The sequence below is a fragment of the Chanodichthys erythropterus genome, chromosome 19 (assembly GCF_024489055.1).
Source record: "Chanodichthys erythropterus isolate Z2021 chromosome 19, ASM2448905v1, whole genome shotgun sequence".
Taxonomy (NCBI): Eukaryota; Metazoa; Chordata; class Actinopteri; order Cypriniformes; family Xenocyprididae; genus Chanodichthys; species Chanodichthys erythropterus.
In genome coordinates, this window is record NC_090239.1 from 18,847,304 (window position 1) to 18,864,761 (window position 17,458).

The 17,458-nt window shown below is 36.2% G+C and overlaps 2 protein-coding genes across 2 annotated transcripts; one reads left to right on the top strand and one right to left on the bottom strand.

Moving 5' to 3' along the window:
* Nucleotides 1-3,832: 3,832 nt before the first annotated feature.
* On the bottom strand, nt 3,833-7,371 carry desi1b (desumoylating isopeptidase 1b). Its single transcript, XM_067369381.1, has 6 exons — nt 6,709-7,371; nt 6,460-6,481; nt 6,228-6,297; nt 5,617-5,726; nt 5,318-5,440; nt 3,833-5,216 (listed from the first exon to the last, which is right to left on the bottom strand). The coding sequence occupies exons 1-6, from the start codon at nt 6,794-6,796 to the stop codon at nt 5,126-5,128; spliced, it is 504 nt and encodes a 167-aa protein (XP_067225482.1). The 5' UTR covers nt 6,797-7,371; the 3' UTR covers nt 3,833-5,125.
* Nucleotides 7,372-7,857: 486 nt separating this feature from the next.
* Nucleotides 7,858-16,783, top strand: xrcc6 (X-ray repair complementing defective repair in Chinese hamster cells 6). Its single transcript, XM_067369380.1, has 12 exons — nt 7,858-8,362; nt 8,481-8,593; nt 8,696-8,837; nt 8,911-9,162; nt 9,247-9,433; nt 9,963-10,149; nt 12,353-12,525; nt 12,651-12,808; nt 13,130-13,259; nt 13,350-13,450; nt 13,537-13,653; nt 16,360-16,783. The coding sequence occupies exons 1-12, from the start codon at nt 8,293-8,295 to the stop codon at nt 16,560-16,562; spliced, it is 1,833 nt and encodes a 610-aa protein (XP_067225481.1). The 5' UTR covers nt 7,858-8,292; the 3' UTR covers nt 16,563-16,783.
* Nucleotides 16,784-17,458: the final 675 nt, after the last annotated feature.

Below are 17,458 nucleotides of genomic sequence, written 5' to 3' on the forward strand. Positions count from 1 at the left end.
TTGATGTAATATGAGCTAAGCGATCGTTAGAATTAATCATCATTGGTAGCGTGATTTATTGTAATGCTTTTTTTCTCAGTTGGTCAGAACAAAAGTGGCAGATTTGTTACTTGCTTGTTCAGATGACATTCTCCTGTGAAAATTCTTATTTTTTTGGTCATACTTCCAAGACGTAGAATCTGTGATTCTGAAGTACAGTATCACCGTTGCGGTGACTGATAGCAAAGATTAGATTCATCCGCGCTGAGGAGTCGTGTCGATGTACAACCTACATAGAGGATAATTCCACAAATAAATGCAATTGCATGTTTTGGACAGAGATGGCGACAAAGAGGCAAAACTTACAGACTGCAGCTTTAACCCTTAAATGCATGACTGTTTCGCCAATCATTCTTACATATTCAGGTCTTTATCGACCCGGATCTATATCTAACACGGAAGGATCTCTACCTGTCGCGATAATATCAAACTCCTCTGATATTAGAGCAACAATTACAGAAGAATAAAATAAATCATATTTTGCTACTTTTTGGAGCTTGAAAGGGCTCGGTTTGAGCAGATGTTTTATGCCATCATCACTGTCCTCGCCAGCCCTCATTTCCCAGTAAATTCAGCAAATAATGGGCTAGTTTTATGTTTGAGGTTACAAATATGAGCCTATTCGCGATCTCAAACGTATTCTCAAAACTATATAATTTTCAACATCTTCAAAACCAATATTTTGATCGCTGACAGCTTTACCAGATTCATCCAATAACAGTTACAGTCATATTTGATTGCGTTCAGTACTTGTTCTGCAGTAAATTGCTGAGCCATTTCATGTCATGTTTATTTCATTTTCTGTCTGAATGAGTCGTCAATTCAGCATTGTGTATCAGACATTGCCACCTTGTGGAATAAAGGTGAATTGCACTTCACCGTCATCTAGGATTCAATTATTGTTGTGCAGAAAAAAATATACGTACACTCATACACACGTCGGGTCATTAGTGACCCTATACAATTTTTTACAAAAAATGAATACAAAAATAGGCATTCTTTTATAATTTTATGATTTTTTTCTTGTTATATTTTTTATAATGAATTGATTAAGGAATACCAAGAAGGTTGATGTCTAACTTTGAAAAATGAACAAGGAGGAGGATAGTGAATGACACTAAAGACCCGAGGTATGCATTTAAGGGTTAACTTTATATCTTAATTTAATTGTATAAATTTAGTAATCTGTACTATTAGCATACTATGCCTTTGTTTTTGAGGCAGGGCAAACTGCCAAATTTTTGAGGCAGGGCAATTCTTAATAGGATTTTCACAGGAATTTTCAAAAGGATTTCCTTAGTTCCATTCACTCATTTTACAAAATCATCTTGAAAGCTGAATTGTTAATACAACTGAACATTTTGAGAGAACATCAGATAAGCTGACTTCTTAAATTGATGATTTCCTAAAATGGTTTTGTTTGAACTCCTCATTATGTTGATTAATGCTCCATTTGGTTGGGCACTTGGAACTTCATTTATACATTTATATTACTAAACATCTCTTCCAATTGATGCAGGGATGCAACAAGAAATCAGTTATAGGAGAAGAGAAGTAATAAACGGGTTACTATTAAATCTGGCCTAACTACATCATTCTCTAATTTACTTTTCATGTAGAATTATGATCAATTAAAATTGTATTGCTAACACTTATGTCAAAAACACCTTGTAAAACATCAGACTTTTAATTGGGTTGATATAATCCACCTGTAATTGTGGCAAAATATTGCAATTTACCTTGCTTGAGTTCATTCTTTTCTTCGTACGTTGAACACGGAGATGGTGTGGCGGAAGCTCGATATTTTACTTCATAACTTGTTAAATATGTTTTTTTTACACAAACGCATCACTTCACTTCAGAAAGCCTTTATTAACCCCCTGGAGTCGTGTGGAATGTGTTTATGATGGATGTGGATGGAGACACTTTCTTCTGCTCATACTTTTTGGTTCCATTTACTGCCATTATAAAGCTCAGATGCGTCAGGATATTTATTAATATATCTCTGATTGTGTTCATCAGAAAGAAGAAAGTCATATACACCTAGGAAGGCTTGAGGGTGAGTAAAGCTTGGGGTAATTTTCATTTAAAAGTGAACTAATCCCTTAGCTGTGCAAATCCTTCTGTTTTATTTCTTATTAAATGGTCAGCATAGGCTCTTTCTTTCTTTCTTTCTTTCTTTCTTTCTTTCTTTCTTTCTTTCTTTCTTTCTTTCTTTTCTTTCTTTCTTTCGTTTTTGTGGTTGATTGTGCACCAGTGTCTGAATAATGCACTAAAAAAAATTCTGTCACTCCAGCCTTACCTAACAGTACATGCAACTATATTAAAACACTTTTTTTTGCACAACAGATTATTTTTCAATGTAAACTACAGCCCGAGCTGCAGATGAAGACATCAACAGTCAGATTATGTTTAATACCACCTACTGTACATTTTAAGGATTATGTTTTATACATGTATTTTTGTATGCTACAAACACGTTCTAAAATGTCTCTATCTTATGAGCAATGGAGTCAGTCTCACGCTCTCTCATGCCCTTCTGCCCTCTAATTTTAATGGTTCTGAAAGTACATTACCCATGATTAGATGTAAAATCTTTTTATCTGCTTGTGACAGTAATATTGGATGAGAGGATCACGTCCTGAAAAGCTGTAGTGGTTAATTAGTGGCATGGCCCATGAAATCATATAAATGTCAGGGAATGTGTGAGTGGACAGCTACCAAAAGAAAACTGCAATGTGAATGCCAACCATAAATGACATAGAAATGAGACTCTGTATCTGATTTAGTGGATTTACAAGACTCAAATTCAAAACGACAAAGCTGGAAAACTTTAAGCAAATGAATGGATATAGAGTACAAAGCACTCTTTCTGTATTTTTAAAGACTGCCTCAGTTAACCTGTCATCAGCATATTTTCACTATGTATAAAGAACCTTTAAGAAGATGATGAGGATGTGAGCAAGATGATGCAATTCAAATGCAACATTAAAAAAGTACAGACTGTTACAGTACGGGTCTCTGCATGTAAAGTTTTTAAGTGAATAGTAACATTTATCTGAAACACTGTTGCTTAAAGGTGCTAAAGAGGATGTTTTGTTTTATACATTTTTGCAATATTACTTGAAACTGTCTTTTCTAACTGATAAAAGACTATTTATTAGGTGCACTGAAAGGAATAATATTAATATACATCATCTGTGCACGAGGTAGGGCATAAAAAACATCAGCCAATCGTTTAGGTGATCATCGCGTAAACGATTGGCCCTCTGGCTTGTCAATCACTGCCGTGACGTTCCTTGTGAGAGACGAGCGTGACTGCGCTCTCCAGTAACTTTCCACACTCCACAGGCGCCGCATGCAATGTTTTTGTCCGGAGACAGGAGAAACAACTGCAGATTATGAGTTACCTGCGGTGAGTCCGACATAATGAATCCAAAAAACACGACACAGCGAATGCCGGTGGAAAACACTCGTGTTCCAATACTCGTGCAAGTTTTGGGAGGCGTTCCCTCGAAATGAGCTGTGAAGGAGGGGGGCTGTTCTTACGCATGCGCTCATTTCAAAAACTCACTAACAGTCTTTGGATTCTCAGTCGACGAAAAGATCCTCTGTAGCACCTTTAAAGCAAGTTAAATAGATTTTAAATTCAATCAATCATACAGAATACTTTTAGATGACCATGGTAACATTTACACCTGAAAACTTACATGCATTTAGCACAATATGTTTTACTAAAGTCATGCAACCTGACAATTAAAAACAAAACCACCACTTTTTTTATATTTTCATAATGTTTTTATGTTTTTCAAGCAGGGACACAGTGATATTAAACACACGTACTGTAAATACATGAATGTGGTTTGAGGCAGAAAGGAATTAAGAGCTCTAAATAGTATTTACAGAACAACAGTAGCACAGATACGTCAGGCAGCATAACCTGAACTTAATTAAATTAATCATACTGTGGACATTTTTACTACAAATGTTTATCATATATAAAATATCAATGTTAGAAATTGTGCACACATATTAAAAATTTAGATTAAATCGCTTGTGGCACTGTAATGTGTTTGTTATGATTACACTGATCCTATGGACTTTTGAAAAATTAATTTATTTAGTGAAATTCCTACTATATTACAATCTTATCACAACCAGAGTTTTATTTTTTTAATGACAGGAGTCAAGAAATACAACAACTCCACCAATGGGTCCATTGCTAGTGATACCTGCACATTTTTGTGCTTCCTATAACATTGATCTCCATAAACCATCTTGAGTGCAGTGTATAATACATTCAAGACATTATACGATTGATATAAAGGTTAACTGTTCAGAGTAAAGGTAAGGTTTAGATAACAACTTGCAACACAGTAAGTATCAATAATCAGCAAAGTACAAATGAAGTAACTGACTGTAACATGTATTGAAAGACTGACTGAGTTAGACTGAAAATGAGTACTGCACATTATGGCCTCTATTAAGAGTAAATGAGAATGAATAGTCCTTGTTTTACACATAAATAAGGGACTCTAAATAAAGAGGAACATTCAACTCTTCAAATAAGTATCAATCATAACAGCTTATTTTTTAAGAATAAGGAACCTTATTCTCATCCTGTATTACTCTCAAAGTATCTGAAGTAATAGATCATGTTGAGGTAGGACAGAGACACCTGCAGACCGATGAGGGTAATCCTGCCACAATTTGCTTTGGCACATTTAATCGATTTATATATTACTTTATATTACTTGTAGTTTTATAAAAAATATTTTTAGGTTTGGTTTACATTTCCTATTCCACAGGGGCAGTTTGTGTGCCAGTGGAGCTGTAAATTCTGTACTGGAAATTCAACTATACAGACTAATTGGTCCATCTGTATGCATCACAGATCACTGAAGGAAACATTAAAAAGGTCAACAGACTGAAAAGTTATCACTTTATGAAAAGGCACTGAGCAGAAAAACTAGAAGACCTGCTTTGATATAAAAGCTATTTTTGTTTACACAATTCTCTTATCTGGAAAGGCACTGTGTGACTCTTTATGACTGTTGTAATAATACATTCTTAGATGAAGCCAGATCTACCTCTGGCCATATCCATTCATGCCCATGTTCCCCGATGGAGTGATAGTGACCGAATCTAGAAAAGGACGGAGTGCTTGTCCAAAAGGTCTATGGAAAAGAAATTATGCCAGATATCAAGCCAGTTATTATTAATACTACCACTAATATCAATGACATATTTGATTGCAAAGTTGTAAGGGCAAACTTACGTAGCGAGCACCTCGGATGGGAGCTCAGTGATGTATGAGGGAATCTTTCTTCCTGTTAAAAACTGTGCAACCTCAGAACTGAAGGTGTTGCAGTTGTGTTCAAAAATGTGGTATTTTTCAGGGCTGTGGACAGAAAAGGAGGAAGTACAGATTATCATGTGTAAAAGGGTGTAGAAAAAATAATGAGAGCAACGTCTGCAATATTTTGTCTCTCAGTATTTGACTAGAAAAATATTCTGATAAAAAAAAAAAAATTAACCATCATTGCAGTTTAATGTTAAATGCAAAAATATTCTGACCTGTAAGTAGACTCCCTGAGCGAAGACAGATATTCCAGAAAGAGGTCCCGGGGAACTTCTGTGTTTCCAAGGTCCACTGTGGAATCGGGCATGCCTAGAATAGTACCACCCTGAAACATGACAGTATTTCATGATTATAATGGGTTACAATAAATCATTAGGCCCTATTACCTTGACGTAGACTTAAACTTGAAGATATCTTTAAGCCAGCATGAAACAGAAGTTTTTATAGTCTTTTCTTCCCTATTGTGAGATATATCTGAGTGTAATGGATTCTCAAACAAGAAAAAAATATAGGGAAGGATTTGATTTTGTCCATTGGGAATTGATTGGATCGATGGATCATTGTGGTTTACTATTTACTAACTGCTGTGATCTCATGTGAGCGACAGGTTGTCTCACCCTCATGCTGACTAAGACATGCCATTAGAAAAAAAGAAGAGATGACATTGCAAGAGGGAGGGGAAGTTTTGATTAAAATGTATGAGGAAACAAATTAAAAAAAGAAAAAAGAAGATGCGCACAGAAAAATAGTTTATAGGATTGATTCCATGTTGATTTTACGCAATAAACTAGTTTTAATGCAGAAAGATCCATTGATCTTTTCTTACCGGATAGCAGCTTGTGATGCCCCCTCCTCCAAAGAAAAACTCTTCCCCATAAACCACTACTGATGTGTGCCTTCATTAAGTAATCAAAGAACAATACATTAAACATTAAATTAGAAGAAAAAAGCAAAACATAAGCATTTTCACTAGTGTTGGTCTCATACCTTTGGACCCCAATGTATATCTAATTCTGCTGCCTGATAAAAAGTTTTGCAAAAAGGTTAAAAATACTCACCATATTCCTTCGACTTGCTTTCCTGTCAGTTTAGATAAAGAAGAATTGTTGTCAGTCATTTCTTTACATATTTCCAAAAGTGACAAGGTTATTTAAATAAAGTAAATTTACTCTAAAATGTATAAAATATCATATTTTGTAAAAAAAAAAAAAAAAAAAAAAAAAAAAAACTCATGAAACATGAGCTCTATTCTAGAAGCGTCGCCAACATCCCGACAACAACTTTATCCGGCAAGCTGAAGAACTCACCTAACATCATGGGACTCAGCTGACGGGCCAGTCCCTTTGACAGGTCATAAATGTACAAATTCACGTTGTAAGAACTTCCATCAGCCATCGCTACGACTTTAGACAAACTTGTGTTTACAAACAAAAACCAAATGCTACTGCTAGCAAACTGAAACTTTTTCCTCGCTCCGACTGAACTCGAAAAACCAGACTTCACTGTTTTGCTGGCACAATAATCGCATTAAACATTCACACAAGGACGCGTTCTTTGAGGGTTTAAATTATTTCAAGAAAATGATGAACAGGTCCGACACAGCGTTCACTGGTTACTTCGTCGCAGTGACTCAAGATATTTTGGTACCGGTTGTGACAAATTTGTGCTTATTCATTGGGGGCACTGACCAATGGCAGCACAGATACAGTAACTTACCAAACATCAGTAATATCCTCCAAAACGCTAGATGGCAAACTAAAACACGCATGACGATGTTCATGCCCAACACTGAATCAATTAGTCATTTTCGCGAATCGGTTCGTTTGAACAGTTCGTTTCAAATAAACTGGTTCAAAAACCTGATACAGCATTTTTCAACATCATTAAAGGAACAGTTCACGCAAAAATGAAAATTCTGTCTTCATTTACTCACCCTCAAGTTGTTTCAAACTTGTTTCTTTGTTCTGTTGAACACGAAGATATTTTGAAGAAAGTTTGTAACCATAGACTTCCATAGTAGAAAAAAATACTATGGAGGTCAATGTTGCCCCAGAACTGTTCAGTTTACTACATTCTTCAAAATATCTTCCTTTGTGTTCAACAGAACAAAGAAATTTATACAAGTTTGAAAAAACTTGTATGTGAGTAACTGATGGGTTGACATCCACGGGTGACATCCCGTCATGGCATAAATGCTCTAAAACTTTTCAGTAAAAACATATATGTCTGTTTATTGTCGATTTTCGATCACATTTATTAATAAGGGATGTATTGTAAATCAGCTCCAGTTCAGTTTGTTGCAGCCATACAGTAATTTACCTAATTTGCGTTTGTTTTTGCCCTAGTCACCTCAAATGCTCACTTATCACGAGTCGGGCAAGTTCGAAAGGAAAGTTTGTCGGTTCACTCGCGAGACCTTTTTTTGAGAACCGACTCATTCATAGAAACCAACATTCATAGAAAAGATCCGAGTGAAAAGAACGATTCGTTCACGGCCAGTATGACCCCCTTAATGTTTTTTTTATTTTTTTATTCTGCCTTCAGAGTACAATTACAAATGGTAAATACGTATATAAACACTTTAAACAGTAATTGTTAAACTGCTAAAGCCGTTCTCAGAAACGTTTGTTTACTTCCTCTTGCTTGGATTAACCAGTCACTTCGCTCTTGTCTTGCCATTGGTTCTTGCTGTTCAATACTCGTCTCTGATACGCTAGTGGAGCTGTCACTCAAATTGTGGCGCACTGGATGCATGCGCGGTAGGGATACAAAGTTCTCTTGTTCAAAGGAGAAAAGTGCCTGATCCTAAGTTTAAGAAAAATTGTTTAGTTTTCCCCCCAGCTTTATTTAAAAAGCAACACTGACACGGTTCTTAGAGAAAGTAAAGAGTAATGGCGGACTGGGGACAGTACTATCAAAACGAAGACGATGAAGTTGAGCAGGACGAGGAAGACTCTGGAGGTTAGCACAGCTAACTGCATTAATTGAGTCAATATATCGTCTTGTCCTCCATTAAATTTTCATGTATTAAATTAAGATGTGATTACACATAAATTCTTTGTAACTTTTAAATTAATAGGTGATTACAAAATCAGTGGCCGTGACAGCCTGGTGTTTTTGGTTGATGCATCCAAAGAGATGTTCATCAAGGGTGAGGATGGAGAGCCATCAAATTTTGACATGACTATGCAGGTAAGTCTAACTGTAACAAGCTCTGTTTATTCATTATCTTTTGTTTTCACAGCATTTAATTCCTGTGCATTTCTAATAGACGTTATTCTCACTTGCATCTAGTGTGTGCGCAGTGTGTACACTAGTAAGATCATAAGCAGTGACAAAGATCTGGTCGCTTTGGTGTTCTATGGGACTGAGCAGAGCAAGAACCCCAGAAACACCTTCAAGCATGTCTACATTTACCACGACTTGGATTCTCCTGGTGGGTAACTCACTCTTCATGCTTTTTAGATTGCGTATTTGTTGGTGTTTCTATCTCATTGTTCCCTTCTCAGGAGCTCAGCGTGTACAGGATATTGATAAACTGCAGGGTGAGAAAGGAGCTCAGTTGGCTGAAAAGACCCTGGGCAGTGGGGAAACTTCCCTCGGAGAGGCTCTATGGTGCTGCTCCAACCTTTACAGTGACATCAAGTTGCGACTGTCACACAAGCGCCTCATGATCTTCACATGCAGGGATGACCCTCACGGAGGAGACGCCGCTAAAGACAGACAGGCTCGTACAAAAGCTTCTGACCTTAAAGAGACAGGTAGGCTGAATTGAATGGGAAAATGACACCGATTCAGTGGCAAATGATGGACGTTGCATAGCCTGTGTTCTGTTTGCTCCTCAGGTGTGGTCATAGACTTGATGCACCTCACAAAGCCTGAAGGGTTCGATGTTTCCCTGTTCTTTTGTGATATTGTAAGCCCTCCAGAAGATGAAAGTGAGCTTGGCGTCCAGGTTGAGCCCTGCAGGAAACTCGAGGACTTGAAGAAGAGGGTCAGAGCTAAAGAGTTGAAGAAAAGAGCTCAAAGCAGGTAAATGCACAGCACCATGCCTATTCATTCTCTGAACCACTTGTCTTATGCAGGGATGCTGGAGCTTTTTGCATGTCCATGCAGAGGAAAATGTGTATAGCAGCTAATATTTTTCTGTAGTGTTTGTGAATGGATTTTAATACAGTTTGCTTCAGGCATGAAAAAAATCAATTTATAGTCGGCATGAAATAGAAAAATTGCGATCCAAATTGCAAATTCTTTCCCACTGTGACCCATCTAAACAAAAATTCTTTTCAAACGAGAAAAAAAAAAGGTGGGATTTGATTTTGTACATTGAGAATTGACTGGATCGTTGGAATCATTCTCATTTGCTAATTGCTGTGATGATTAAATGATTGAAAATCATTTACAGATAAATAATTTATCATAAACACTGTATTATTCCAGAAAATAAATTGATTTCATGGTGATTTTAATCCTTTTAAACACTGGAAAAAATGCAACATTGTTTCTTGGACAAAATGGCTCCAGAATACAGTTCTTTGATTTACACCTATTTGTTTTCAAGGTTAACATTCTCGCTCGGAGAAGGTGTCAATCTGGCAGTCGGTGTATATGTGTTGGCCAGGACTGCCACCAAACCTCCTGCCGTCAGACTTTACAGAGATACTAACGAACCTGTGCGCACTAAAACCCGTTACTTCCACACCCACAATGGGGGCATACTTTTGCCAAATGATATGAAGAGGGCACAGGTAAAGCACTAGATATGGGGTTCAAATTGTTGCATTATTCCAAATAAATAGATTGAAATTCACAAATACATGTAAAGAGATTCGTTAAAATTAATCAGATTCACAAATAAATAGATTGAGCCACAAATAAATGTAGAGTTTCACAAGAATTAATAAAATTTAACCAAAAAAAACACATTTTATTTGCAAATTTCATTTTAATGTCACAAACACAACTCTGCCTGACATTCAAAAGTAATCGCTTTCTGTGGATTTGTAGATCCCTGCTAGCATTTGTAGGTTTTTAACACTTCTAGCATCAAGATGTGTAGATAAATCCACAAATAAGTGGACTCCGCCCACCGTTTACTCAAGCCAATCAAATAACAGCCACATTGTACTGAACAATTGTAGCACGTTCTTGCTATAACCAATCATGTTTGGCTTTACACTGGGGGCAGGAACAGATTCGTTTTGCACCCCTGAAAGGAACTGTATTATATGGGCGCTTTGTTCAAACTGAGCTGAAGTGCTGTTTGTGTGGTTAAAACACCCTGATTATTGGAGTTTAAGACTTCTATATATTTCCAGGATTATACACAAATTATGATCATTCACAGATCCCAAGCATCATGATCAGTAACACCCTCTTCACCGAACACAAGCGGCACAACTGTGCCAAAAGCAACCAATTATATTATATAATCAGTGATACTGTGACTGCACGCACATTCGCATTGACGTGTCCATAGACAGCCTTGCACAAGGTAGACATGATGTAAGACATGGCACAATGGCTGATTTTTGCCTTTTAAAGCACAGCTGCGGTGAGAAATATAGGACATAATATTATTGTGTAATACCAAATGTTATCAAATGCATGATCTCTCTTTGGAATGCAACAACCTGTCACACATTTAAAAAGAACCCACCTATATCTTCTCTACAAACACAAAAGGGAATCGTAATACATGTATTTAAAGGTGCCCTAGAACGTTTGTTCGCAAGATGTAATATAAGTCTAAGGTGTCCCCTGAATGTGTCTGTGAAGTTTCAGCTCAAAATACCCAATAGATTTTTTTAAATAAATTTTTTTTACTGCCTATTTTGGGGCATCATTAACTATGCACCGATTCAGGCTGCGGCCCCTTTAAAGCTGCCTTTGTGTAATGCCTCGATCATGGGCTGGCATATGCAAATATTGGGGGCGTACATATTAATGATCCCGACTGTTACGTAACAGTCGGTGTTATGTTGAGATTTGCCTGTTCTTCGGAGGTCTTTTAAACAAATGAGATTTATATAAGAATGAGGAAACAATGTTTGAAATGTATGTCTTTTCCATGTACTGAACTCTTGTTATTCAATTATGCCAAGGTTAAATTTTTGATTCTAGGGCACCTTTAATGTTTAAAAATACTATTTATAATGCTCTATAGATCGTTAGATCCATGGAGCTGCTTGTGTGTCATTAAAGCTGCTTGACTGAAGAAGTGCGAAACGCTGTTGAGTAATTTCACAAAGTAGCATGTTAATCACAAGGCTGAATCCAGTTATTCATTATTCAGCTTCTTATTGATGCTTTTTCTGTTCTATCTTGAATAATGTGACGCTTCCGTAGTGTACTGTTCCCATAACAAAGATGTAAAGTGCTGTTTCTCTGGCATTTTCAGAGGCTCATAAAATACAATACTGTGGTTTGGCTTGATACACTGTCTAATGAAATCCAAATTTTAAACATCTTTTACTGTACCAATTTTATGGGCCTTATAATTCCTATTGGAGCCAATGCAGATGAATGAGCAAAGTCATTTCAGGGCAAGACCGCCTAATTGTAAAGCAAATCGTGATTGGTTGGAGTGAGAGTGTGCAATGATTGGTCTGCGCAAATGGTTATCTGATTGGCTTAAGTAGATGATGGGTGGAGTCCACTTATTTGTGGATTTGTCTGCATGTTTTGACACGAGAAATGTTTCAAAATCCACAAATGCATGTGGGGATCTACAAATGCAGCAATTGCACAGAAAGCTATTCACAAATGAATGCCAGGCAGAAATCTGTTTATTTGGAATAATGCAACAATTCTAACCCCATAACAAGATGTCACTTTGAATCAAAATCAATAACAAAGCTATATAAGTTTTATTTGCTGTATGTGACCCTTTTACTTAAAAGTTATTATATTTTCTTATCATACAAATTAACTTACTACTTGACAATGAAGGTTTATGGGAAGAAACAGATTGTGATGGAAAAGGATGAGGTGGATGAGATTAAGAAGTTTGATGATCCAAGTTTGGTCCTGATTGGATTTAAGCCCATGGACCGCCTCAAACTGCACCATCATTTACGACCTGCACTCTTCATATACCCTGAGGAGGAGCAGATAGCAGGCAGGTCTTCATTTGTTGATGTCTAAGCACCTCTTTCAGTTCAACCCATATATTTTCTTAACAGTTTATTTTCATATTTTGAAAAGCAGATGTGCCGTTCCTTATTTTTGTTTTGTTTATTATAGGGAGCTCCTGTATGTTTACAGCTCTACTTCTGAAGTGCAGTGAAAAAAATGTATTTGCATTGTGCAGATACATCCCTCGTCGTAACACTCCACCTAGGTTTGTAGCACTAGTGCCCCAAAGAGAGGAACTGGATCAGAGTCAAACCCAGGCAACACCTCCAGGTATCTGCAGTCAAGACTGTCAGATATGTTCATTTACACCAGGAATGGGCAACTTTGCTCCTGGAGGGCCACTGTCCTGCAGAGCTTAGTTCCAACCCTGATAAAAAACTTATCTGTCTGTAACTTTCAGGTAATCCTGAAGACATTGATTAGCTTGTTCAGGTGTGTTTCATTAGGGTTGGAGCTAAACTCTGCAGGACTGTGGTCCTTCAGGACCAAAGTTGGCCATCTCTGATTTACACTGAACGTTACATTAAACTATATATTGATTTTTTATATATATCAAATAGTAATATCAAATTGTGGGATTCTATATTTTAGGCTTCCATGTGATATTTCTTCCCTTTGCTGATGACATCCGCACTGTGGATGCTCACGAGGGTCCCACAGCCTCCGATGAGCAGGTGGACAAGATGAAAGAGATTGTGCATAAGCTCCGCTTTAAATACAGGTGTGTGGTTTTCAACTAGTCATGCATGCTGTAATTGCATTTTTCATGGAGTTTTAGCTGATTTGTACTGCAAGTGTTATTTATTTACAGGAGTGATTCATTTGAAAACCCAATGCTGCAACAGCACTACAGGAATCTGGAGGCTTTGGCTCTTGATATGCTCGCACCTGAGCCCATTGAGGATCTGACAAGTATTTCTTGTGTTCTGATGTGTTTTAAATGGATCATTTTTATAATTTTATCCAACAACATTCTCATACTCTTTATGCTCTCTCAGTGCCCAAGGTAAATATGATGGATGATCGTCTTGGCCCACTGGTTCAGGAGTTCAAAGATTTAGTCTATCCTCCTGATTATAACCCAGAAGGGAAGCCTGCAGCTAAACGCAAACCTGGTGAGATTTCAGATGATTTTATATTGATGTAAAGCATTAATGAGGGATGTGATTTTTTTTTTTTTTTTTTTGATACGGTTTACATATTTTTCAACCTAAAAAGTTTGATCCATTGAAAAAATGCTGTTTTCAAATACATTTATTTCTTGCATATATAGTTTTGCTTGCGACAGCACTGCATGAGCTAGTGACACCATTGATCAGCTGTGTGCAGAACACACCTAGAATCTCAGCTAGGGTCAACAATTAAAGGGTTAGTTCACCCAAAAATGAAAATTCTGTTATTGTATTATGTATTACTTACCCTCATGTCGCTTCACACCCGTAACACCTTTGTTAATCTTTGGAACACAAATTAAGATATTTTAGTTGAAATCCGATGGCTCCGTGAAGCCTCCATAGGGAGCAATGTCACTTCCTCTGTCAAGATCCATAAAGGTACTAAAAATATATTTAAATCAGTTCATGTGAGTACAGTGGCTCAATATTAATATTATAAAGCGACGAGAATACTTTTGGTGCAGCAAAAAAACAAAATAACGACTTATTTAGTGATGACCGATTTCAAAACACTGCTTCAGGAAGATTCGGAGCATAAATTAATCCGTGTATCGAATCATGAATCGGATCGCAGGTCAAACCGCCAAACTGCTGAAATCACGTGACTTTGGCGTTCCGAACAGCAGATTCGACACACAGATTCACAATGCTCCGATGCTTTCTGAAGCAGTGTTTTGAAATCGGCCATCACTAAATAAGTCGTTATTTCGTTTTTTTGCCGCACCAAAAGTATTCTCGTCACTTTATAATATTAATATTGAACCACTGTACTCACATGAACTGATTTAAATATGTTTTTAGTACATTAAGGGATCTTGACAGAGGAAGTGACATTGTTCCCTATGGAGGCCTCACGGAGCAATCGGATTTCAACTAAAATATTTTAATTTGTATTCCGAAGATTAACGAAGGTGTTATGGGTGTGAAACGACATGAGGGTAAGTAATAAATTACAGAATTTTCATTTTTGGGTGAAGTAACCCTTTAACAAATCTGTGTTGGCGAGTAAATGAAATGGTGATTCTGCGCAGCTGACCAATAACTGGCCACTGAAGTGCAGCACTGTGTCCATTTAAATGTGAGCAGCTCATGATGTTTGAGAGAAGAACCTTCTAGATTCTTATAATACTAATGTGTCACAGAGTTAGTAACATGTAACATAAATTACCAAATAGGAAACTAAAGTTGGAGTCCGTAGATACCAAACATGCTACCCATGTTATTTTAGTTAACTGTAAATTTGCAACTTTGAAACATTAAAACCAAAATAGTTCAAAAGAGACAATTAATACATAGAATAAAGCCTATAAAAGGAAACTCATGAGAGGGGGAACATTGGATACACGTTTATACATTTCTCATGTGGTTATATATAGAGTATATAGGATTAAGAGGGTTTATTTGTCCTGCTCAGAAAGAATGAAGTCAGAGTCTTCTCTGCACATTCCTGACAGCAATAAAATAGGAACAGGACACCTATCCTGTCTCTGTGTTGCAGTTGTGGGGGATGGAATTAACAGGCCTTGTGAGGGAGAGTTTCTGGATTATTCATTAAATTTAATGAATAATTGTATGTCTGCTTCAGATGCTACATTCTAATATGCTGATTTGCTGCTCAAGAAATATTTACAATCAATGTTGAAAACAGTTGTGTACAATTTTTCTTTCAGGATTATTTGATGAATAGAAAGTTCAAAAGAACAGCATATATGGAATAGAAAGCTTTTGTAACATCACAATAGTTTGGGGTCGGTAAGAGTTTTTTGTTTGTTTGTTTTTTTGGAAAGAAATTAATACTTTTATTCAGCAAGGATGCATTAAACTGATCAAAAGTGACAGTATAGACATTTATAATGTTGCAAAAGCTTTATATTTCAACACAACTGTTTTCATCATTGATAATAATAATGTTTCTTGAGCAGCAGATCAGCATATTAGAATGATTTTTGAAGGATCATGTGACACTGAAGACTGGAGTAATGATGCTGAAAATTCAGCTTTGCCATCACAGAAATAAACTGCATTTTAAAATATATTCAAATAGAAAATTATTTCACAATATTACTGTTTTTGCTGTATTTTGGAACAAATAAATGAAGCATTGGTGAGCAGAAGAGACTTCTTTTAAAAATATTAAAAATCTTACCTTTCAAAAACTTTTGACTGGTAGTGTAGGTTTGAAGGTCTCTTAAAGCTATTTAGTTTAATGTTTGAAAGGAAAGGAAGCAAGACAGCCATAAATATTAGTAAAATAAATAAATATTCTGTAAAATAAAAAAAAAATAAAAATTATGAAATGCTTTTTTAATTTTACAGTATAATAGTATTATTGCAATAGCTATATATTTCTTTATTGGTTAAATTAATTTAAATAATAATAAAATAAAATATTTTAACAATACTATTTTATACTGTATAGTTATATTGAATGGAGAAAAATTGGGTTTTATTCTTTTTTTGTCCTTTTGATAACATGCCTAATAAAATATAACACTGTGGGAGACAGAGCAGCATGCATTAAAAATGACTGTATTATTTCTGTATGCTAACTTCCAGAGACTGGCCTTTTTGTTTTTAGTAACAGTGCCACTACTTTCAGAAACCTTGAAAGAATCTTGACTTGAATTGTCTCATCCTTTTGCACAGCTGAATCTGGTGGTGGTGGTGCTGAAAAGAAGCCCAAACTTGAGATATCTGAGGAAGAGCTGAAAAACCATGTCGCAAAGGGCACCTTGGGCAAACTGACAGTTCCTATGCTAAAAGATGCATGCAAGCAGTTTGGAATACGTACAACAGGAACCAAGAAACAGGAGCTTATAGATGCCCTGACCATGCAGCTCTCTAAATAAGCTAATGTTCTTAAGGCCTTGCCTGTATTTGGGGGAAAAAACATGACACCTTGATTCCATACTTGTTCATAACATAAATACAGAAAGATTTGTATGTCTGCGCATTTTAAGTCACTGTCATTTTGAGTCAGTCTTGCCTATCTAGGGCATGTCACACATAATTTCGTTCAGCATTGACTGGTATCATAACATATGCAATAAAAGCTTGAAATTTGTAGTTCTGACAGCATTAAACATCTTATTTCACTTTGTTTGCTATTTATTCTTCAACTTTATTAAGCTGGAATTGGCATGATTTAATACATTACAGTAAAGGAATGTTGAACTTTGGTTCAACTTTTGAATAAGTATGAAAACTTTTATTAATATTGTTAATTGACACTAAGGAGGTTGGTACTGTCTGTTAAATTGAGTGCCTGTCCTTCATGCAGTTTTACACATCCACTCTCTCGCATGTTTATTTATTATTTCAGCTAATTTAATTACAATTTCAGTAACAGAGCTCTCAGCTCTGTTAAACTTGTTAAGAAAAATACAGATTCCTTCCATCCCAAGCCTATGCATGCAAATATATCTGATACTTATTATTTTGTTATGCAACTAATAAACAGTTACTAGTTTATGGGCTTCCAGAACATCTGGAATGAAGTCATCAGGCATTGTCATTTGTTTTCTCATTAGCACTAAATGAAAACAAACAGAAGGGTGACTACTCATTTGCCACAGATGTTTGAAATTACAGCAGATGTAAATATTGATGTCTGGATCTTATTTTCTGCTAAACCAATAAGGCACAGACCTAGTGAGCTGTTTATACAGAAAAGACCCTACACAATCCCAGAATATTTTTATATTGAAAAAAAGGATAATTAATGTTTCCAAAAAGATAGTCTCTT